The sequence below is a fragment of the Carlito syrichta genome, unplaced genomic scaffold (assembly GCF_000164805.1).
Source record: "Carlito syrichta isolate Samal-C Ts95f unplaced genomic scaffold, Tarsius_syrichta-2.0.1 Scaffold302553, whole genome shotgun sequence".
In the NCBI taxonomy this organism is placed as follows: domain Eukaryota; kingdom Metazoa; phylum Chordata; class Mammalia; order Primates; family Tarsiidae; genus Carlito; species Carlito syrichta.
Window position 1 is genome coordinate 158,183 of NW_007246649.1, and position 23,215 is coordinate 181,397.

Below are 23,215 nucleotides of genomic sequence, written 5' to 3' on the forward strand. Positions count from 1 at the left end.
TAGCAAACTGTGTATCGTTCATTCCATAGCATGGGCTTAGTTCTTCTCAACTGTTTTTGTTGTCTTTATAAAGTTTCACGTTAATGAACTTCTCCACACTTTACTAAGAAGAGAGGTTCCTGATACAAAGAGACCCAGACAACGCCTGAAACCCCCCACAGTGGTGCTAAAGAACGGACAGAAGTGACTGCCATGTCTCAGAGCTAACCTGACCCAGCGACCCCTCTCAGAGGGCCACACCTGCCCCTCCTGAACTCAGACCAGGCTGGCTTCTTTCCCACTTGAGTGGCACTGGAGCAGTTTATCCCACTGAAGATTAGGTATGGCATCTTCAAAAAGGCCCAAACCAAAAGTAAATCTACAGCAAGGACCATTCAAAACCACTGGAACCATGGGCACGTAATCTGAGCCAGGTGGGAACCAAGTCCACTGTCTATCACCTCTTCCATTTCATCAAAGCCAAGTTCTCCAAGCCTGAATGTGAAAACAAGCACCTTTTAGTACTTCTCACTCATTTGTCTTAATTCAGTAATGGGAAAACAAAGCCAAGACACAGCCCCTGTGTGTTTCAACGAATTAGATAAACAAACACACACAAAACAATGGCAACATCATGTGGTAAGACCTGCAACAGAGGTAAGAACAGGGGCTGTTAAAACATGAGGGAGGGCCATCGACCCAGAGGTGGGGGCTCAGAGAAGCCTCCTGGAGAGGAATGAAGTTGATGTCTAGACTTAAGTTACAGAGAGACATAGGCTGAGAAGTAGGAAGAGAGATTCCACAGGGAGGAAGCCATGTGTGCAGAGAGCACACGGGGCCATGGAAATGGGGTGGGGACCCTAGAAGACTGTCGGCAGCTCAGTCCTGTCCACGAATGTGGGAGCAGTCAAGGAAGGAAGCAGAACAGTGGCCAGAACAATCCAGATTGCACAGGATTCATATAAGGCATTCAGCTTTATCCCGAGGACAACGATGAGTCGCTGAAGAGCTTTAGGCCACAAGGTGACATCAAGCGACACATCTGGAAACTCACTCTGGCTGTAACACAGAGAGTGGATTAATGGGGCAGAACTGGACTGGGAAGTTGGGTTAGAGGTCATCCAAGGGAGAGACATTGGCGCCCTGAGCCACAGAGGACTGTGGCGAGTGAGAGAAGCAGATGGAGGTAAGAGATTTAGGAGGGAGTCTTGACAGGGTCAGGGTATTTTCCTCTCAAGGGGAAAAGGTAACTTGCTTATGCTGAATGGACAGCTTGGACTGGAAGCTCAAAGGCATTTTTTAAGAATGCTGACGTGTCACATGTTTTCTCATGGCTCTTAATGTTTACCTACAGGCACATAGTGAAAGGATAGGCTGAGAGTGGGAAATGCATTTTCCTTGACTCTTCCTCCTAAATCTTAATACAATGATGAGAAAGTAGAAGCTATGCTTTTGGAGAAATACACACTTTAAGTAAAATTCCTGGTGCCTGATATCAGAGGTATCTCATAGTGTCAATTGAGCTTGCCTAGGGTAAAGGGAATTTACAAGGCCTAAGACATCAGACATTGGTCAAGGATTGCAAAAGTCATGAAACTTGTAATTACAAAAGGAAGATACAGGAGAATTAGAATCTTTGTCATGCCCTTCTCTAGGGGCTATGATAATATGGACAGACATTAGTGGGTCTCTGTGTCACAGGATCTCCAAGACACCCACAGATGTCGATAAGGAAGTCACGGCAGTCACGTGCAATATCTCCAAGAAAAGGATTTAAGCCAGGACTCTGGGGGGCTACGACGCCACACTCACCTAGAGTGTAGGCCCGCTCCCTTTCTATGGGGGGGTGTGAAGCTTTCTTAAATAAATCTTTTTCCAGCAGGGCTCGGTGGCTCAGCCTGTAATCCCACGCCTTTGGGAGGCTGAGGTGAGTAGATTGCCTGAGCCCGCGGGTTCGAGACCCGCCTGGGCAACTTGGCGAGACCTCATCTCTACAATAAATCAAAAAATCAGCCGGGCATGGTAGCGCGCACCTGTCGTTCCAGCTACTTGGAAGGCTGAGGCGGAAGGATCGCCGGACCCCAGCAGGTTGAGGCTGCAGTGGCTGGGAACGGCCACTGCACTCCAGTCTGGGCGACAGAGTGAGACTCCAACTCAAAAATAAAAATAAAAATAAATAAATAAATAAATCTTTTTCCACCTCTGTGTGTTGCAATTCTTTGCCTTTACTCAGATCTCTGGGTTACCTGTGCTGCGCTCCCCTCCCACCTCTAACCATCCACCCTCACCCTGTCCGGATCCTAACACATAAGACTTTTGATCTCATGCTCAAAAAGTATAAGTATATGCTTCAAAAAGTATAAGTCCCAAATGCCCCCTCTGTCCTTCGGCAAACACTTACAGAGCTCTTTCTCTATACCAGGTGCTGCACTAGGCCCTGAGTAGATCAAGGCCTCTGGGGAGGTTGCCAAACAGTCAGGGAAAGAGTAGAACAAAAAGAAGAATCAGTAACAGATGACCTCGGAGTGCCAGGAGGAGACACACCTCCTCAGGCAACTTAATAAGGAAAGGTCGCACAGCGGAGGTAGCATCTAAGAGGAGGTGACGTCTACAGAATGACAAAGTGAAATCAGAGACCATGGGGGAAGAGTGTTTTTGGTAAAGAGGACAGTCTGCTGACTGGTCCAAGGTGGGAAGGAAGGTGGCATCTTTCAGGACCGAAAACAAGAGGCCCATGTGTCTGGGGCCTAGGGAATGGGCAAGGTGGCGTTGGTGAAGGGGTAAGTGGGGCCAGTCTAATGGGACCATAGAAGCCAAGAGAAGGAACTGGGATGTGAATGTTATTCCAAGTACAATAGAGAGCCAGTGAAAGGAAGCCATAGAATAATATGATCCAACTTAGATGTCCCAGCTTTTATCCCGAAGACAATGGGGAGTTGCTGATGGGTTCTAAGCCATAAAGTGACTTCAATTTGCATATCTGGAAACTCACTCCATCTGTGGTATGGACAGCGGATTAGAGGCAGCAAAGCTGGAACAGATCATCTATCTACCTTGTGGCGACAGAACTGGAGAAACCGATAAACAATTCAGGAAGCTCATCTGCCGGGGAAGCAGAAGGTGATGAGTTGGAGCACTCGAGGGTCTTTACTCAGCACCCAAACCTATGGAGCCAAGGGCCTCAGGGGAGGCTTGGGGAAAGATACACCTATAGAAGTCCTTAGGCTAGTTGTCCTTTAAAGGAATCAGAAAGTCTCAGAGTTAGAAGCCAAATAGAAAGATGGCCAGAAAGCAAGAGCCAAAGAGATGGGGGAAGCTAGGAGCGTGTGGAAATCCAGAAGTGCTAACAAGAGTGGTCCAGGAAGGCATGGGCAGCCAATAGTACTGAATGCTTCTCCAAGGTTGGCTATGATGGGAGTGGAAACATCTCCACTGAAGGTCGCGGGGGGGTGGGGCTTGACAGGAGCAGTTTTGATGACTAGATGTGGGCAAAACAGGTTTGGAAGGGGTTGAGAAGTCAAAAGCTTAGCAGTGCTTCCCATGAAACCCATCAGACAGAAAGCCGTGCATTCAGGAATCTTCCATCCCCAAACTCCATCAGAAGGACCGTACACTAGAAATGTTGGCCCACTTTTAGAAGATGGAAACCGAATGGAGGTCCAGTAAAGTGAAGGAAGCTGACACCGAGATGACTACAGAAGAGAACAACAAAGAAGTGAGACAAGCACGCTGAAGAACTCTGGCAGGCTCAAACTCGGAGATCACCGGTGCGTACAAAGGCAGAGAGCCAGGCTCATGGCTGAACACAGAGGCTTGGCTGACAGCTTGGATGCAGAGTGGTTTCCCAGATCAACTTCTCAACCCCACGCAGTCGTATGACTGTCCCTTCCCAAACTGAACCAAAAGCTCCAGACTTGAGGACACAATCACAGTAGATGAGAGGAGTGACATGATGGACTGGAAAAAAAGAGGCTGGTGAAAGCCTGCATACGAGCCAGGTGAACCCCAACCCCTTCCTTCCCCAGTCCTGTTCTCAGAATGCCAGGGCTAAGTGTTACCTCTCTGCAGAGACCGATCTACAAATATTGGCATCTGGGGATTTCCTTCCATAGATAACTCATCCTCTCATCACCCAAGTCCAGTTCCAACTAACAAGTCCCCTCTCTGGACAGAGTTTCCAAAATATTTGAGCACTTCCTCTGTAGGTTACATGGGCCCTGAAGTTTAATATTTTGTGTACATCCACTTTAAGAAAAAGAAGAGTACCCAGAAGTGATATTTAAGTTTTATTACTTTTGTAATAAATCTGCTTCTGTTCCCTTGTAAATATGAAGACAACAAAATTTTCATTAAATCTTTAAGACACTCATAGAAAAATAGAGACAGTGAAAGGAACAGATGAAAACACTAAAAATTAAGTGTATCATAAATATCTGAACATTTTAAGAGAATGATTGCATCTATAAAACAAGAACAGAATGCTGCTTTTAAAAAATAATTGGAGAAAGCAAGAAAGAGAGTTTTGGAAATAAAAATATGAGAGCTGCAATGAAAATTTAATAGAAAAGGACTAAAAAGCAGAGAATTTTTCGAACAAGTATAACATAAATTCAAAGAGAAAAATACTGGGAGAGAAAAGGTAAGAAGATTAATTCAAGGTTCAGTCAACTATCCAGTAGCTTCCTAAGAAAGGGTATATAACTTTTTTTTTTTGAGATATGATCTCACTGTTGCCCAGGCTGAAGTGCAGTGGCACAGTGATAGCTCACTCATCCTCCAACTCCTGGGTTCTAGTGACCCTTCTGCCTCAGCCTCCCAAGTAGCAAGGATTACAGGCACACACCACCATACCCAGCTGATTTTTGAATTTTTTATAGAGACAGCATCTCACTATGTTGCGTAGGTTGGTCCTGAATTCTTGGCCTCAAGCAATCCTCCTGCCTCAGCCTCCCACTGTGCTGAGTTTACAGGTATCAACCACCTTGCTTGGTGAAGGAACTTTTTTGAGTGTATTCTTTCCAATCTGGAAATATGTTTTTTTCTTCATTACTTGCTTGATAATTTGGCTGGATATAGACTTCTAGGTTTAAAATAATTTTTCTTCTGAATACATTCTTCCAATGTCTTCTGGCACCCAGGATTTCTATGAAGACAGATGCCATTTTAATTCTTGATCTTTTTGTACTTTTATCCCCCTGGAAACTCTTAAGACCTTCTCCTTGTTCCTGACATTCTGAAATTACACACTTACAAGCATTAGTAAGAGTTATTTTTACCATTTGTTATGTCAGGCATGCAGGGGTCCTTTCAATCTAGAGACTCATATCCTTCAGTTCTGGGAATTTTTTCATTTACTAGACCTTTAATATTCTTCTCTCTTTTTTCTCTGTTCTCTTCTGGAACCGTGTTTAGGAAAAAATTTGATAAACGTATGACAAAGTATGGAGAAAATGAGGGACAGATACAAAGAAGACTAAGCACATGGATAAAAAGTCAATTATTAACTCTGGTAAAAAAAAATAATAATAACAAAGGAAAGGACACAGTCAGGAAATACAACCCATCTCAGCAGTATATGTTTACATACTTATTACATATCATGTTATATAATCACACTATGTTGTAGCATCAAATGTTAATGTATACACTAGCAACAGAGTCTAACACAAAATTTGTAATATAATTTTTAAAAAACCAAAGGAAAGAAAACAGTCATGAAATACAACCTATCTCAGCAGTACATGCTTACATACTCATTCTATGTCATGTTATGTAATCACACTATGTCATAGCATCAAACGTTAACGTATACACTAGCAAGAGTCTAACACAAAATTTGTAATAAAACTAAAAAAAAAAAAGGAAAATAAACAGTCATGAAATACAACCTATCTCAGCAGTATGTGTTTACATACTCATTCGATGTCATGTTATGTAATCACACTATGTCCTAGCATCAAATGTTAACACATACACTAGCAGCAGAATCTAAAACAAAATTTGTAACATAATTACATTGAAAGGATAGTGGAGGGCAAGACAGAAAGTTTCAGGAGAGCCAAATGCTCAGCCACCATAACAGGAGGTCTGTAATATAATGTCTAAAATGGACAAGCAAAGAAGTAGTAGAAACACACTATTTAAGAATATGGGGAATCACATAAGAAGAAACTTTAGAAGGACTGGAATTGATTGCCAATGGAAAATAGTAGTGGGGTGGAGAAGGGTGGGTCCAGGAACTGCTGTTATTTCTTTGTAAGTCTTCAAGTAATATTTAGCATATACATAAATCAGTTGATGAAAAGTGCATTTTAATTTTTAAAAAAGGAAATGAGAAGCGAGGAATTGGAAACAGCATGTATAACTTGACCCTGAAAGCAATTTTAGCGATGAAGGAGGTGGTTCAGATCAGAGGAGTCGGGCTGCCTGGGTTCAAATCCTAGACTCCACCCACCTATCACTGACTGGGCGACCCTGGGCAGGTGGACTTAATCTCTCTCCGTGTTTTTTGGATTCCTTTTCTTTGGAGGTAATAGCTTCATAGGTTGTTGTGGAGATTAAATGTGTTCACTTACAACATTATAAGCCTGCAGCAGAGCAATGAACGGTACCCCAAAGAAGACGTAGGGTAGAAGGAGAGCTCTTGTTTCCATTTTCATTTGGAATAGACTAGACGGGACATATTAGAGTCGATGTGTGTGCTGGTGGGGCGGGATCAATACTTTACAATGGAGAGATTACACAGGAGCAAAGGCCAGATAGCTGCAGAAGCAGAGACCTTGTCCAGGGGAGAGAAGACAGACCCACCGTTCACAGGAAGTGATGGGGCTCTTGGGATGTGAGGCAGAGGATGGAAGCAGAGACATGCAGGCCCTGAGACATTCATCATCATCCTCTCCTGATACTCAGAAAGTCTCAGGAGGACAAGGGGCCAGAGTCCACACAGCAGCCAGCCTCCCTCGGCTGGTGCTGGGTATCCTTATTTTGTCACCAAAGAGCCAGGAGAACACCAGCATGCCAGTCGCCATTTTGTTATGCAGCTTGGAGCGGTGGCCAGAGTGGGTTGTTTCCTCAGTAACTTAGGGAAAGGTTTCTGTGCCTGAGTTTTAAAATATCTACAATCAATTTTCATGAATTCTCAACAAAGCAAAGTCTTGCTGATATGCAAGAACAAAATCACAGTGTCAGCAAATATGTCATTTATGGAAAAGGTGTCTGTATACATCGAGTTCATTTCTGACCCTTAAGACATGGGGGCAAGGTAGGGACAAAGTTATGGTGACATTTCTACCCACCCTACAGAAAACCAGTCCAAAGCACTCCCAGTTATGGAACCCTAAGGGCAGAGCCAAGTGAATCATGGGAGAATCTAGCTTCTCGCAAAAGAAAATCTGCATAGCAGAACTCCCATCCCAGAAGGGGACATGTGCTCTCCCAGGAAGCATGAAGGACATGCCAGATTTTTCCTCTCTACCCAGGGAGAGAAGAAAATGGCCCTTGCCACATACTCCTTGGTTTCCTTACTTATCTATAGAAGGTACCACCATCGCACCCACACAGGACCCCTGGCTCCTTATTCTTGTCATCTATCAGTCACTCATCCTTGTCATGCATTCATTTGCTCAACTGATGTTTCTTTTCCTCACCCGTGATGAACCAGGCACTGGGGTGGGTACAAGTGACACAAAAATGTGAGCCCAAAAGCTGCAGTCCTACCATCACCCTCCCCCTGCTGATCCTGTCTCCACCCTCACTGCCACTGCCCTGCATCAAACCACCTTCTCCTCCCTAGGCTGCTCTGACAGCCCCCCACCAGGAGCCATCAGGCTCTTTCCTCCAGGATGGACCACCTGTGTCCACTCTCCAGCCAGTACAAGGTTTCTTGAGCCCACACCTGAACTGTGTCTCTGCCTGAATAAAAGCCTCTTAATAGCTCCTGGGATAAACTCTCAGCCATCCATCTCACAAGACCCTTCCAAACAGGACGCTCTCTGCCAACGCTGGTCTCCCCTCTCAGCTCTCCCTAGATTGCCAAATTCATACTGAAATTCTTTTAGTTCCTCAAATATTCCTCTAGGGCTTCCCAATCCTGCAACAATACAAGTGGGGAGCCCCAAATAACTGGAATTTATTTATAAAAGACTGTGTATTTCTTCTTACAGGTTTACCCTTCCGTCACCTTCAAAGCACTCTCCGTTGGATGCAATACACCTATCGAGATGCTTTTTTCACTGCTCAGACACAGGGTTTGAACTGTCCATTTGGATGCCTTTTAGTGCTTCTGCCATTTTTGGTTTCACCTCTTCCATGTCGGCAAATCATTTCCCCTTGGGGACTTTTTTCATCGGGAAACAAAAAAGAAAGTTGCTCCAGGCGAATAGGGAGGGTGGGGAACAGGGGTCATGCCATTTTGGGACCAAAAACTGCTGAGCACTCAGCACAGTATGGGCAGGTGTGCTTATACATTACCCATCATGAAATGGGCAAATATGTTGAAAGAATCTCCAAAAAAAACAAACTCACTGAAGCCAAATGCAATCTCTCACAACAACACTAGGTGGTACACTGACGCCGATGGGTTTCTAGAACACTTACCTAGTGGGAGAAGCCCACCCACCAGAAAGAATTCCGGGTTTTTTGGATCCCACCTGGTACTCTCTCCCATGTATGTGTTTGCTTGACTAATTCCTCCTCATCCTTTGGGCCCGGCAAGGGAAGCCTTTTCTGACCTCCCCCCTCCACTTGAGGCTGTGATGTCCTCCCGTCACCCACAGCAACTGCATTTCTCACAAGGAGCACCTTTTTTTGCATGACGGATTTGTTTGCGAAGTGGCTTGTTGCTGAGTCTACACTGTGAGGTCCTCGAGAGACAAGACCACATCCAAGCTGCTGACCACTACATCTCCAGGGCCCAGCACACGACCAGGGCGGAAAAAAAACACACACGTTTACCTTTCACTCTGTCCACAAAGTCTCTCTTAGTGAGGGAGATAAACTGATTTGAGAGTGCCTTCTTCACTTCTTGCATCGAAGCAGGGATTTTCCAAGAGAGGCAGCTTCCGAGTTCCCCCGTTGGTTGACCTGGCGGCAGTGTCCATTGAAAAACATTCTATCAAGGCAAACACAAGAAAATCCATATAGTTTCATCTCATGAAATCAAGAATATGATTGTTTATGAGCACACATTCCTTGCAGCCCCTTGCACCCAGCTACTACACTGGGATTACGTGTGTGCAGGAAGGCTGTCAAAGGGGGCCCTTGGTTTTCCTAGCGAAAACATGCATACTTTGTGCATTTCCTTGAGTTTTCACATGGAAGGCAAAAAAATGAGATTGAGAATGTCAAAACGCTGTGCTTCCACAACCAGAAATCTACAGACAAAATCAGGAGAGGAGAAAACCCACGTTAATTCTAGTCTGGCCAGACATTCCAAGGAGCAGAGACAGTGGTTGGCCCAGAGAGAGACCCTGCCTCCCATGCAAAAGCCTCAGAAACTTCTGAAAGACAGGGACAGCAGGCTGGGTCATGGCCAGCAGTATCTAGGCACGCTTTTATTTCTCCTGTCTTAAAAAGAAAACCCTGGCCGGGCTCAGTGGCTCAGCCTGTAATCCCAGCTTTGGGAGGCCGAGGCAAGTGGATTGCCTGAGCCCTCAGGTTCAAGACCTGCCCAAGCAACTTGGTGAGACCTCATCCCTACAATTAAAAAAAAAATAGCCAGGCGTGGTACTGTGTACCTGTAGTTCCAGCTACTTGGAAGGCTGAGGCAGAAGGATCGCTGGAGCCCAGCAGGTCGACGCTGGGGTGGCCGTAAGACTGTGCACCAGTCTGGGCAACGGACTGAGACTCCAACTCAAAAATAAAAATAAAAAATAAAATATCCGGAATAGGTAATTCACAGAGATAAAAGCAGATTGGTGATTGCCAAGGGCCTGGAGACAGGAAAGTAGAAAGTAACTGCTGAATGGATATAGGGTTTCCTTCTACAATGATGAAAATGTTTTCAAACAAGAGAGAGATGATGATTGTACAACAATATGGAGGTACTAAATGTCAGTGAAGTGTTCACATTACAATGGTTAACTTTATATTAGTAAATTTCACTTTAATTTTAAAAAGGAGTATAAGAAATCCCTAGAGGATACCTGAGAAGGGCTTAGAAATAGATGTGAGAAGCAGGAAATAGTCTAAGAAGAATCATGTATCCCATGACTATAGAAGATGAAAGGTCTTTGTGACATATTCAAGCTCTCATTCTTACAGATTGTTGATACTGCATTAAAGTCAACAGATATGTAGGTATTATCTTACTTGGTTGAGGTGATATTTGTTGCTCTTGATCCCTCCTGAAGTCCCAGTTTTGATCAAATCTTCTTTAGAAAATGATTTCCAGACATACTCATCATTGTATAGTGTCTGATTGGGAATAGGATCACTAAGTGAGTATGTATATCCTAATCTTCTGAGACCTTTTGGGCTACAAAAAAAAAACCCAATAGAAATTAGAGAAAGAGATTAAACGCCAAATCTCACAATAGTACACATGTCAAATAATTTTTTTTACATTTAAAAAAATTTTTATGTTACAAATGTGGGGTATAATTCAGGATAAGATATACAAATGGTCATTGTACAGGTAAAGTTTGGGACACACTTTGGTCCCCACTTCGCCTAGTTTGAGATCAGGTATCCTTATTGATGAAATGGTCCCACCCACCCCTCCCCTGGAAGTTTCCCTCTACTGCCAATCCCTTTTTTCATAGTATTATGATCATTATTCAGGGTCCGCTTATGAGTAAAAACATGTGGTACTCTGCTCTTTGTTTCTGTGATAGATCACTGAGTACTACAGACTCTAAATCCATCCAAGTTGCTGTGAAGTTCATAATTTTGTCTTTCTTTATGGCTGTGTAGTATTCCATTGTGTATTTACTCATTGCATTTTTTTTAAACATTGGTTGGTTTAAGACTTAAAACCAGAAATAATTTAATTTCCAGAGTCCTTTGAAAAGGAAAATATCCTGTATTGTAGAATGGCTCTTAACAAAAAATCAATTACAGAGGCATTGTTATAAATTAAATTAATTTTTAAAACAACATAAATTAAAATTTTAAATTAAAATTTTAAAACAGCAGTCTGAGATGTATTTTATTTTATTTTTAAAGAGCTGGGCCCTTTCCTGTACAAACAATACTTTGGTATAACCAAATAGTTGGTGAGGAAAAGTTTCTGTAGAAGTATTCTGCTTGATAAAGGGAAGAAATATAAGCATTCGAATATCACTAGTTTGCAAGTCCCTAATTGTTACAAATAGTGCATCTGACAATGACCAGCGGTGTTCACGCATATTGAGGGACCACCATTATGTGATTCCCGATGGACATACACAGCCATGTCTATTAAATATTTTTGCCAAAATGCAAAACCTGAATCAGATTTAAATAGTCAGGGAATTGTATTACTGAAAAAACATAAAAAGAGGAATGTTTTAAATGACATCATGAAAATGAAATCAGAAAAATCAAGAACAACAATTCTGTTTCTTAAACAAATAAATTAGAGCCCTCTCTTTTTCAATTAAATGAGGAGACAAGCATAATAATCAAATGTGATGTGTGGACTTTGTTTGGATTCAATTTCAAAGCAATTTTTTTTTTTAATTATGAGACAATTGGGGAAATTTGATTGCTGATTGGCTATTGACACAAGGGAATTTTTTTAAGGTGAGATAATAATATTGTCATGTATTTTTAAAGTCTCTTTGTCTTAGAGATACATACAGATATTAAGAGTTGAACTGATACAATGCCTAGAATTTGCTTCCTTGTAATCCAGTGGGAAGGTTGGGTAAATGGTATAGATAAAAGTATCTCTGTTGATGATTGTTGTAGCTGGAATTTTTTTAATCTTCTTTTGTATGTATTTAAGATCTTCTCATATTGACTTTTTTCAAAAAGGGGGCTGGGTAGATTCAGGTTACGTCTATAAGAAGCAGACATCTGGGAAGCTGGGAACATCTGCATGATTGACACTGTTGTTCAGACACAAAGTGGCGATTTCACCAAGGGGACACAGCACAGGTAGCTTTAAAAGAGTCCACTTTCAGATCTGTTTCCCAGTGAACCCCTGCCTAAACAGTATCTCCCACGACAAGTCTGCCTCTGTAGGCAGCTTCTGTCCTTCTGCCAGCCCTTGTCCAATTCTTCCTTCCTCATTTTAGCCCAGGGTCTCTCTGGGGTGCATTGCCTGGGGGCATAGGCCTCTAAAGAAAATAGGGATCACATGACTACCTTGCACAACTAGCTCCATTTTGCTCCAGAATTCCCTCCCCCACGGTGATATTTTTTAGGTTAACTGCTTTTGCTTATCTCTGCACATAGGCCAAGCAAACTATGGGAGAAACTTAGTTTACAGTTTAAAGTAAGGATGAGAATAGTTCTGAAATGTCTGTAAAACATAAATGTCTGTAAAACATAAAACATGTATGTATTACACACATAGCCTGTAATAGCTTGCTTAATATAAGTAACTGCATTTTTGCTAAAAACGCTCCATCTTAGCTGCTTGCTACCCAGATATAACCCCCCTGCCTGCGTGTAACTAAAATAAGTTCCTTGTACTCACAGACCCAAATTCCTGTTTCCCATAAACTGTTTCTCCTGGCTGTTTGGAAACTTCCTAGCCACAAGTTCCGTGTAATTGTATGGTTTGTTAACTAAACTCAAATGCTACAACTTGCAAAACTCCATTGTTACATTCTCTTATTATAAGCCTATACTTTGTTAGTGACCTAACCAAGGTAACTTCATGACCTACCCAAGGTAAACTCCATTGTATAGTAGTACTTCCACCTTGACTCCATGTATCTGCCCTAATTGTTCCAGTCACCAGCTGTGCCTGGGTCATAAAGTTAATCAAAACCCCCTAACAATCACAAGTTGCCATTTTGGTTGCTAAGTTGCTAGTTTGTGGCAGCTATGGTTGCTAAGTTGCTAGGTATCCTTGTGGTTTTTCCTTTATAAGCCCACTGCCTGCTTCACTCAGAGCCGAGAGCCCTTTAGGACAATAGTCTGCTCTTGGTCACCAGCATAAATAAAGGTCTCAGTTAAATTCTCTGCATAATGGCGATCTACCTTCTCGCACTCCAGTCATAACAGTTCCTTTCCCAAATTAACCCCTGAGGAGATAAGGAAGGTATATACACAAACAACATTGTTATGTTAAAGATTTATAGAAGCATTATGACCAGGGACAAAGAATTTGCCACCCAGATGCCTGCGTCTGCTACGTCTTGACCTGAGTCCCCTTCCCCTAACTAAAAGTAGCCTAAAATTTGTATCAAACTTAAGATGATTCTTAACTTTAACTTTACTTTATTGTAGAGATGTGGGGTACAAGTCAGGATCAGGTACATAAGTCGTCTACATGCAGGTGAATTTTGGGCCTCCAACTGGTCCTCACTTCCCCTGGTTTAGGACCAAGGATCCTTTGTGCTGTTATGTGGTAACTCCATCCCTGGCAGTGTCTGGTGACTGTCGATCCCTTTCTCGTGTTATTGTGATTAATGTCTAGGGTCCACTTATGAGAGAGAACAAGTGGTATTCAGTTCTTCGCTTCTGTGATAGTATGATGGTCTAAGTATGATGGTCTCCAATATCATTCCATTTACTGTGACGTCCATGACTTTGTCCTTCTTTATGGCTGCATCATACTCCATCATGTACGGGTACCAAGTTTTCTTTATCCAGTCCACTTTTTTTTTAGTTGGAGTCTCACTCTGTCGCTCAGGCTGGAGTGCAATGGCACGCATACTCATGGTCACCACACCCTCAAACTGCTGGGCTCAGCTGGAACTACAAGCATGTGCTGCCATGTCCAGCTAATTTTTTGATTTATTGTAGAGATGAGGTCTCACCAAGCTGGCCAGGCTGGTCTCGAACCAGTGGGCTCAGGCAATCCTCTCACCTCAGCCTCGGCCGCCCAAAGTGCTGGGATTATAGGTGTGAGCCACCGTGCCCGGCCTATCCAGTCCACTTTTGATGGCAGTAGGGTTGGTTCCATGTTTTTGCTGTTGAGAATAGTGTGGCAATAAACATGCATGTGAGGGTGTCATTTCTGTAGAATGACTTGTGTTCCTTTGCGTGTGTTCCCAGAAGGGGGACTGCTGGATCATGTGGCAGGTTAATTTCTAATTCCTTTAGAAATCAAGATGGTTCTTTAGGACATTAGTCTACCATCTTTTCGGTAGACTGGCTGTCTGAAATACAGTTGCCTCACTTGCCCAACCCTTTTTCTCTTGCCTTATTGGTTGTTATGTGGCAAGAGATACAAGCTTGGACTCACTGACACAACCACTTGAGGGGCGCCCAATGAAGGGAAACGTGGTCAAAGTAATTTCAGAGAAATCCCGTTGTCATCCAAATTCCATACACTTGCCTGGAGTTTGTGGCTCTTAGCGTCCTGGGCATTTCTACAGAGCGTGGGGGGACATGAGGTACCCAGGGTGCCAGGCTTGTGTGTGCATGTTCTGAATTTAGATGTGTCATAGAGCAATGGTCCTTAAGCTTTTTAGCATCAGGGACCAGTTTCATGGAAGACAATTTTTCCACGGATTGGCAGGGGTGGGGTGTTTCAGGATGATTCATGCACATAATATTTATTGTGCACTTTATTCCTATAATTATTATGCTGTGATATGTAATGAAATAATTATACAACTCACCATAATGCGGAATCAGTGGAGTCCTGAGCTTGTTTTCCTGCAGCTAGACAGTCCCATCTGGGGTGATGGGAGACAGTGATACCCGAAATGTGTTGCTTATGACCATTGTACGCTATAATCTCATTTTGGTTGCTGTCACTGCGGAAAACCCTGCTTCACAAAGATATGATTGTGGGAATAGAAGCAGGCTTTTCAGTGCTTTTGTGGCAATCTTAGGATATTCCACCTTGACTTTAATCCAGAATGTATGGAGATGTGATGTTGTCTCAAACATACTTTTAAGGCCACCGTCATTTGTGATCTCAAGCAGCTGATTCTCTTCTAGCACAAAGTCAGTTCACCTGGCTTATTCATTCACAGATAGGTCGCAGATTCATTCCTTCCAGGTTCAGGGGTCTTTCATGGTTGAGAAGTAACACTCAAACTCTTCTGAAAATTGAAATAGGTGATTACACACCAGCTGGGAGAAGGCAGGCCCTGGCTCCGTCTCTTTCAAAATCTCTGCTGATGTTTGAGACATGTCAAAAACCCCAGTGTTCACTCGTTGCTCCCACAATTCCAGCTTGGCATTGAATGTAGTCACTTTGCCTTCTGACTGGAACACGGTTGTCATTCTCCCCTGAAGTGACAGATTGAGTTCGCTGAGCAGGCTGAATATGTCACACAAGTAAGCAAGTTTTGCAACCCATTCTGTGTCACTGGAATGTGCTACCAGTGGTGACTGTTTTTCTAAAAGAAATCTCTGGCGCAGCCCTCATAACTCAAAAACTCTGGCCAGTGATCTACCTTTAGAAAGCCATCTCTCTTCTGTGTACAAGAGAAGACGTGTGTGCTCTGTGTCCATCCCCCCACAGAGCTGCGCAAACAGACGTGAGTGAAAGACACTCACAATCACTTTCATGCGATTGATAATTTTAATCACATCCTGCAAAACGCTGTTAAGTTCGGGTGACATTTTTCGGCTAGCCAGGACGTCTCTGAGGATGACACAGCACGTAGACTCACATTCAGAAGCGGCCTCTTTGACCTGAGAGTGAAACCAGAAAGTCGTCCAGTCACAGCAGCCGTTCTTTCCGTGTATATACTGACACAGAATGACCGATTCAGTTTCCATGACATGTAATCATTCCAAAACTTGAATAGTTCTGCAGCTGTGGTATTGACTGGCAACAAAAAATGCACATAACATAGCCTCACGCACACCCTCCTGAAAGGTATATGGCACAAAAACAAATACCGTTGCCTTGTCGTCAACATTGGTAGACTTGTCAACCTGGATTGCATACCACACCGACTCATTAATCCTCTCTAACAATGGTGCTTCAGTATCCTCTGCTATTTCATCAATTCATCTACCTTTGGTGCTATCCAAAAGAGGGACACATGCTGCCTTTTGAACTGCAGCCTCTCACTAAAAGTTCAGACGTCCTTAGCAGCAGGCAGGATCAACTTCTCACCCATAGTAAAGGACTTTTTAGCTTTAGCAATGCAGTTAGCCACTAAGAATGATGCTCTCAGGGCAGACACACTTGATGAAGTGATGGCCTTCAATAATTGCTTCCATTCTTCATGTTTACCTTTTCTTTTCTTTTGAAAAACTCCAAAGGCGTGTCTTTCAATCACGTGGCGAAGCAGTTTTGAAGGCTTTACAGCTTTGTGGGGTGGCCGGTTGCCACATTTACACAAAGCAGGTCTGGAGAATGTGAATCACCTAATGCAATGAACCCGTAATTTAAGTAGGACTCTTGGTATTTTCTTTTAAATGCAGCTTTGTTTTGGTTGGCAGTCGTAGAGTCTTCTGCTGTCTCATCATTGGGTCTTTCCCCCTTTTCAAAGAAGCTCTCCAGGGACGTTTGCTTTTTCCTTATTTTTGCTAGGGTAAGCGTGTGGGCTTAGCAAAACTGTGACTGAGACAAGTGCACAGTGCATGGAAGTGGTAAATAAAATAATGGGTGGACCACGCACGGACTAAAATGTGTCAGATTCTGACTTGAAGTCTGCCACCGATGCACCTGTACAGCTGAAGTACATCAACTCACTTGCTACTCACTGACAGTGTTTTGGGACGAGTCTGCAAGCAATTGATTTATCATGGTCTCTGTGCAGTCAAGCTTCACTGCTAAGGTTAATCCATATTTGCAGCCGCTCCCCAGAGCCAGCATCACCGCCTGAGCTCCACCTCAGATCATCAGGCATTCGATCCTCATAAGGAGCGTGCAACCTAGATCCCTTGCACGCACAGTTCACGATAGCGTTCGTGCTCCTGTGAGAATCTAATGACAGGAGGAGGAGCTCAGGTGGTCATGCGAGCGCTGGAGAGCAGCTGTACATACAGATGAAGCTTTGCTGAACTACTTGCTCATCTCTCATCTCGTGTTGTGTGGCCTGGCTCCTGACAGGCTGGTCCATGGCCCGGGGCTTGGGGATCCCTGTCATAGTGCAAGGCTGGGAGTACTGTCTCCTAACATGCACAAAATATTCATCCCTCTTTAGGAAGAAGCCTCAGAGACACAGCTGTTTTTTAAATGGCTCTTTCCCACTCATATTTAAAGATAAGCCTTTATCAGTTTATCTCTAGGACATGTCTGGAAGGAAAAGCATCTCTGAGTAGGTCGAGCACTACAGGTTGGGGATGCTGATTGCTTTAAATATAACGGGAATCTTTTCTGAGGCACCAAATTTTTAAAGACGTGTTATATGAAACTGGTATGGAATCTTGTGATTTCTTTTCAGATTTTATCTTCATCATTCAATAAAATATTTCAACCTCATTCCCAGTCCAACACATTAAAAATGTTTGCTCCAATACAGCCCATTTTCATTTTATTTTATGCTGCAAAATAACGAGTCAAAGTATATTCTGACTTGCCAAACCAAGGAATTTTCACTACATATAACTTTATTACATTAAATGTTAGTAAATATTTGATTTGGTGTCTTATGAAATTAATAAAATTGCTTGATTTTTATATATGATTGTTAGTCAGTTATCCCCCAAAACTAAACAGCAAAATTCTATATACATGAGAATATATTTAAGGAACATTTGTTTTCTCATGTGCCTCACTCCACAGATAACTTATATATTTAGCTACACATTTCATTGGTTTATTTTTGTTATTTGGACACAATGAATCATATCAGAACTGAATCTTTTTACATTTCTCCTGCCTACCTTTAATAATATTCTCGAATTTATTTTTCAGTAGTTTTTATAGTATGCCTCAAAACATATATCAACATTTATTTGAACTGAAAGTGCAGTTAGATTTTATTCTGAGAGGAAATACACCGAGTTTTATTCGCTGGTTTGACAACAAGAATGTTTTTACCAACTAGGTAAAGATGATATAAACTGAATAGGCTAAATGTTCAGCACCAAGATTTTGATAAAAATGGATTTAAAATATGTGATGATAAAAGCATTTTATTAAAAAATTGTATCAGAAAACATTTATTGAAATGAATGTTTCCATTTTCCAAGTCCTTTTTGAGCAGATAAGATTAAACAGGTTGCCTGCAAATAAAAGAGTAACAGGTACGATTTAACAGTCATTTGTTAGGGCTTGCCTTTTTTGTTCTATTCCTCAGAAACTGAGAAATTACTCCATAACTGGGTGACAAATCATCTCATTACTCACTTTTGATAAAATTAAAGGAGTTACCCAAGCAAGGTGCCAGTTAATCAGTCATTAAAAATCACCTTGCGATTTCTGGCGCATAACTCAGAAGGAATTCAGAGTATTGGATGGCACTGCCACACCAACACTCCTTTCATTCACATCTACTTATTTATAAATATGAGCACAATTCTCAACACTAGACTCTATAAACTGGGGAAAAAAGAGCAGAAAAAATGATGCTGAATGCAGTCTCATTCTAAAACTAAGAACACTCAAAACTGGATACACGGACTAATTGAAAACAAGACAGCCTCATTTATCTCATTAGAATGCAGTTGCAAAAATTTACTTTTTGTATTTAGTAATTATCAACATCTGTAATGCATTTATTGCCCTGAGCAATTGTGTACTAAAATGAATGGTGATAACTCAATAGTTCAGGTCACATCACATGTTTAAAAATTAATTTAAATTAATATACTAAAATAGTTGCAAAGAAGTATAACAGAGTGATCAATACGTTGCTTTCAAACATAAAATATATTGCAGCAGGGAGAAATTTTATGGAGGAAATGGAGTGGGCATGAGAGTTCAAGAAGAAAAAGGAAATTAATTATCAATCAAAGGAGAACTTGCTTGTTCATTTATTAAAAGGACCATGGCAAGTATTCGTTTTTTTTTATTTTAAAGACATGGGGTACAATTCAGGGTTAGGTATACAAAAGATCATTATGCAGGTACCCTTGTTGATCTGCCCCTCCCTCCCCTGGCAGTTTCCCTCAACCCCAATCCCTTTCTTATAGTACTATGATAATTGTTCAATGTCCACTTCTGAGTGAGAACAAATGATACTCTGTTCTTGGTTTCTGTGATAGATCACTGTGTATTATTGACTCTAAATCCATCCAAGTTGCTGCGAAGTCCGTATGTTTGTCCTTCTTTATGGCTGCATAATATTCCATCGTTATATGTACCCCATTTTTTAAATCCTGTTCAGCTTCGATGGGCAGCATGGTTGGTTCCATGTTTTTGCTATTATGAATACAGCTGCAACAAACATGCGTGTGCAGGTATCTTTTTTGATAAAATGATCTGAGTTCCTCTGGGTATATTCCATGGTAAGTATTAATTTGCTAAGGCATTTGGAGTATCTTTGGTTATATTTTCAAGTTTTATTTTTAAATGTCAATACTTAGGATGAGCTAGAAGTTTAATCTTTTACAATTATTTAAATTTATGTTGAAAACTTGTGAGAACTTGAAAAATATACAAACCTAGACTCCCTAAGCACCTATTTGTTTTTTGGCTTTCATCTCAAATGTGTCCTTTTTTTAATTTTTAGAGACAGAGTCTTGCTCTGTCACCCAGGCTGGAGTGCAGTGGCATGATCACGGCTTACCGCAGGCTCTAACTCGTAGGTTTAAACAATCCTCCTGCCTCAGCCTCCCAAGTAGCAGCAATTACAGTCCCACACCACCACATCTGGCTAACTTTTTAAAAAATGTTGTCATAGAGATAGGGGTCTCACTATGTTGCCCAGGCTGGTCTTGAACTCCTGGGCTCAAGCAATCTTCCCACCTTCTCCTGTCAAAGTGCTGAGATTACAGGCATGAGTCACCACATTCAGCCTAAAAGTTTCTTCTTCACACAAAAGTTGCAGTCATATACTTCCATTACAGTCAGATGAGAGATCTCCCAGTTTAGGGAGATATATGATTCAGTGGGAGAGCCACAGACTCTGGAATTTGGAATCTTTTTGCTTTGTACTTTTTGGAAGTCTATTATATATTTTGTTGGGGAAAAGTTAATGAAAAATTGAAAGGTACCTATAGAAACCTAGAAGAAACTTAGCTTATTCTTAGCCTTTTTGCCTCCGTGTAGCGATTAGCAAGCATTCAGACACTCTGCTGCAGGATAAACAGCAGCCTATCCATCCCCTTTGTGATGACCTGAAGCAGACCACCACCCAATCACCTGATGATCTTCCCCCATCAAGTGGAAGGGTTAAAAGGACTCAGCCACAAGCAATCAGGGGCCATTGCATTGCTAGACTCTGGTGTGACCATGTGCTTTCTGAGCCATGGCTGTCGCCATGCTTCCTGGCTTTGGTTCCCCTCCCCCACCTTGGGGAGGTGAATCTTTTCTCTTCCTTCTCTTTCTCTCTTTAATTTACTTTTAAATAAACTTTTCTTAACCATTTTGTGTGTCACAATTCCTTGCAATTTACTCGAATCTCTGGGTTCCCAGCGCAGCACCTCCGGTTTGCCAGCCCCGGCAATGCTGCACGCCTCCCTGTGCCACTTCACCCTCACCCGGTCCATCTGTACCCTAACAAAAATGACTAACTCCTTCGTGCTAGTCACTGTTGTAATGCTTTGATGGTGTCCTTGAAACGGCCACCTTAGGCAGGGATTATCATTCCCATTTTACCAATGACAAAACTGGGTCCCAGATGGCCCGTGACTCACCCAAGGTAGCAGAGATCATAGGTTTGAGCAGGAAGCTGGGGATAGACCCCGTTTCTGCCTGACTTCCCAGCCTGGTCTTCCCCATCCCCCATTCTCCTTCTCAGTAACTTGACCATTTGAGATGAAAGGAGCCGAGAGGGTTGCCTGAGCCTGCAGGTTCGAGATCAGCCTGGGCAATGTGGTGAGAATTCGTCTCCACAATAAATCAAAAAATTAGCCGTGTGTAGTGGTATGCATGTGTAGTCTAGCTACTTGGGAGGCTGAGGTGGAAGGACAGCCTGAGCCCAGCAGGGCGAGGCTGCAGTGGCCATAAGCGGACCACTGCACTCCAGCCTGGGTGGCAGAGCGAGACTCTGACTAAAAAAAGAAAAAAGAAAAAAAGAAAAGAACTTCCTACTGGAAACTATTCACTGAGTGAACCGGGCAATAGAAGGCTTTCTACGAATTTCACACCTCCTCCCACTCTCCATTACCTACTGATGAGCTCAGAAAGACAGCTGAGAAATCCTATCACCCTCTGCTCACTGGATCTGGAGGAACAGCTGCAAGCCAACACCGCAGGGTCTGAAGAAGTTGGGGTGAAGACAGGGGCTGAATTCATTCATCTACTCATCCAGTCAACTCAATGGTCATTGTCTGCCTCTTGTATATTAGGTCGTGGATTCAAGTCCACGAATCCACAATCCTATTAACCTGTATTCTGAGTCTATTATAAACCACAATACGCAATAACTTTTTAAAGCACCAGTATGCAGTTTTCTTGGATTTTCTGTTGGGGGTTTTTGATTCAATAGGCCCGACCCAATGCATTTTATGAACCTTCTCTAATGCCTTTATCTGTTTGGGATTCTGCACAATATTAGTAAGTAAGTGGACAAATTAAAATGTATATCAAACCCATTCAAACAAGGATCTACCGAATCAAAGCAGGTGCCGCTCCTGTCTTGGGCGTGTATGCAGTCTTCATCGTGGTAGCATAGGAGTCCCAGTTGGTGTCACCTGCTGAAAGTACAGTGAAGAAGCTTTACATGTGGCTAACCAGAATCTTGCTTTAGCAATTAAAGTAATTTTGCAAGAGGGAAAACACATGGGATAACCATTCAACTTTAGAGTCTAAAGGAATAAAGGCCAACCTGAGGTCTTTAAGAAGAAAGAGGGGAAGCTCAACTTAATTATCTGGGTTCTCCCCAAATAAAAAATAGGTCTATTGGTTTTCCTGAGCATTCATGCATGCTATTTTATTTTATTTTTTAAAATTTTTTCTTTTAAATATGGGGGAGACCGCCCACAGACTGGGAAAAAATATTTGCCAACTCCATGTCTGACAAAGTCCTAACATCAAGGATCTACAAGGAACTCAAATGTGCTGAAAAGAAAAAAAACAAAAAGCCCCATTACAAAGTGGGCAAAAGATATGAATAGACACTTCTCAAAAGGAGACATATGAGCAGCCAACAGATACATGAAAAAATGTTCAGCCTCACTAGTCATTAAGGAGATGCAAATTAAAACTACACTGAGATACCACCTAATTCCAGTCAGGGTGGCCATCAGCAATAACTCCAAAAATAACAGATGCTGAATGTGGCCAGTATCAATAACTCCAAAAATAACAGATGTGGAGGAAAGGGAACACTTCTACACTGCTGGTGGGAGTGTAAACTTGTACCAGCCTCTGTGGAAAACAGCGTGGCTTGATTCCTAAAAGTTCTAAAAATCGACCTTCCATATGACCCCATAATCCTCCTACTAGGAATATACCCGGAAGAACTCACATCACTCTATAAAAAATATACCTGCACACGTATGTTTATCGCAGCATTGTTCACTATAGCAAGAACATGGAACCAACCATGCTGCCCATCAAAAGAGGACTGGGTTAAAAAATGTGGTTCATAAACACAATGGAATATTACACAGCCATTAAAAAGAACAAAGTCATGAATTTTGCAGCAACCTGGATGGAATTAGAGTTTATAATACTGAGTGATCTTTCACAGAACCAAAGATCTGAGTATCGCATGTTCTCACTCATAAGTGGAACTTAAACAACTACCGTAATACTATAAGAAAAAGATTGACAGTAGTGGGAAACTACCGGGGTTGAGGGGGAAGTGTGATTAACAGTAGTAGATATCTGCCGGGGGGGGGGCACACCTCATCAATAAGGGTACCTGTACAATGAATATTTGTATACCTAACCCTGAATTGTACCCCACAATTTTAAAATTAAAAAAAAAATGTATAGCCGGGCTTGGTGGCTCAGCCTGTAATCCCACACCTTGGGAGGCTGAGGTGAGTGGATTGCCTGAGCCCGTAGGTTCGAGACCCGCCTGGGCAACGAGACTTCATCTCTACAATAAACCAAAATATCAGCCGGGCGTGGTAGCGCACGCCTGTAATTCCGGCTACTTGGAAGGCTGAG

The 23,215-nt window shown here is 42.4% G+C and overlaps 1 protein-coding gene across 1 annotated transcript in view; it reads right to left on the minus strand.

Annotated features, from left to right (window-relative positions):
• TEX26 (testis expressed 26) overlaps window positions 1-23,215 on the minus strand; it is a 44,243-nt gene that overhangs the window by 13,232 nt on the left and 7,796 nt on the right. Inside the window, exons 2-4 of the mRNA XM_008056838.2 lie at window positions 21,708-21,792; window positions 10,288-10,453; window positions 8,932-9,088 (exon numbers count right to left, since the gene is read on the minus strand). Coding sequence (XP_008055029.1) covers window positions 8,932-9,088; window positions 10,288-10,453; window positions 21,708-21,792 — 408 coding nt within the window. The remainder of the gene's footprint in view (window positions 1-8,931; window positions 9,089-10,287; window positions 10,454-21,707; window positions 21,793-23,215) is intronic.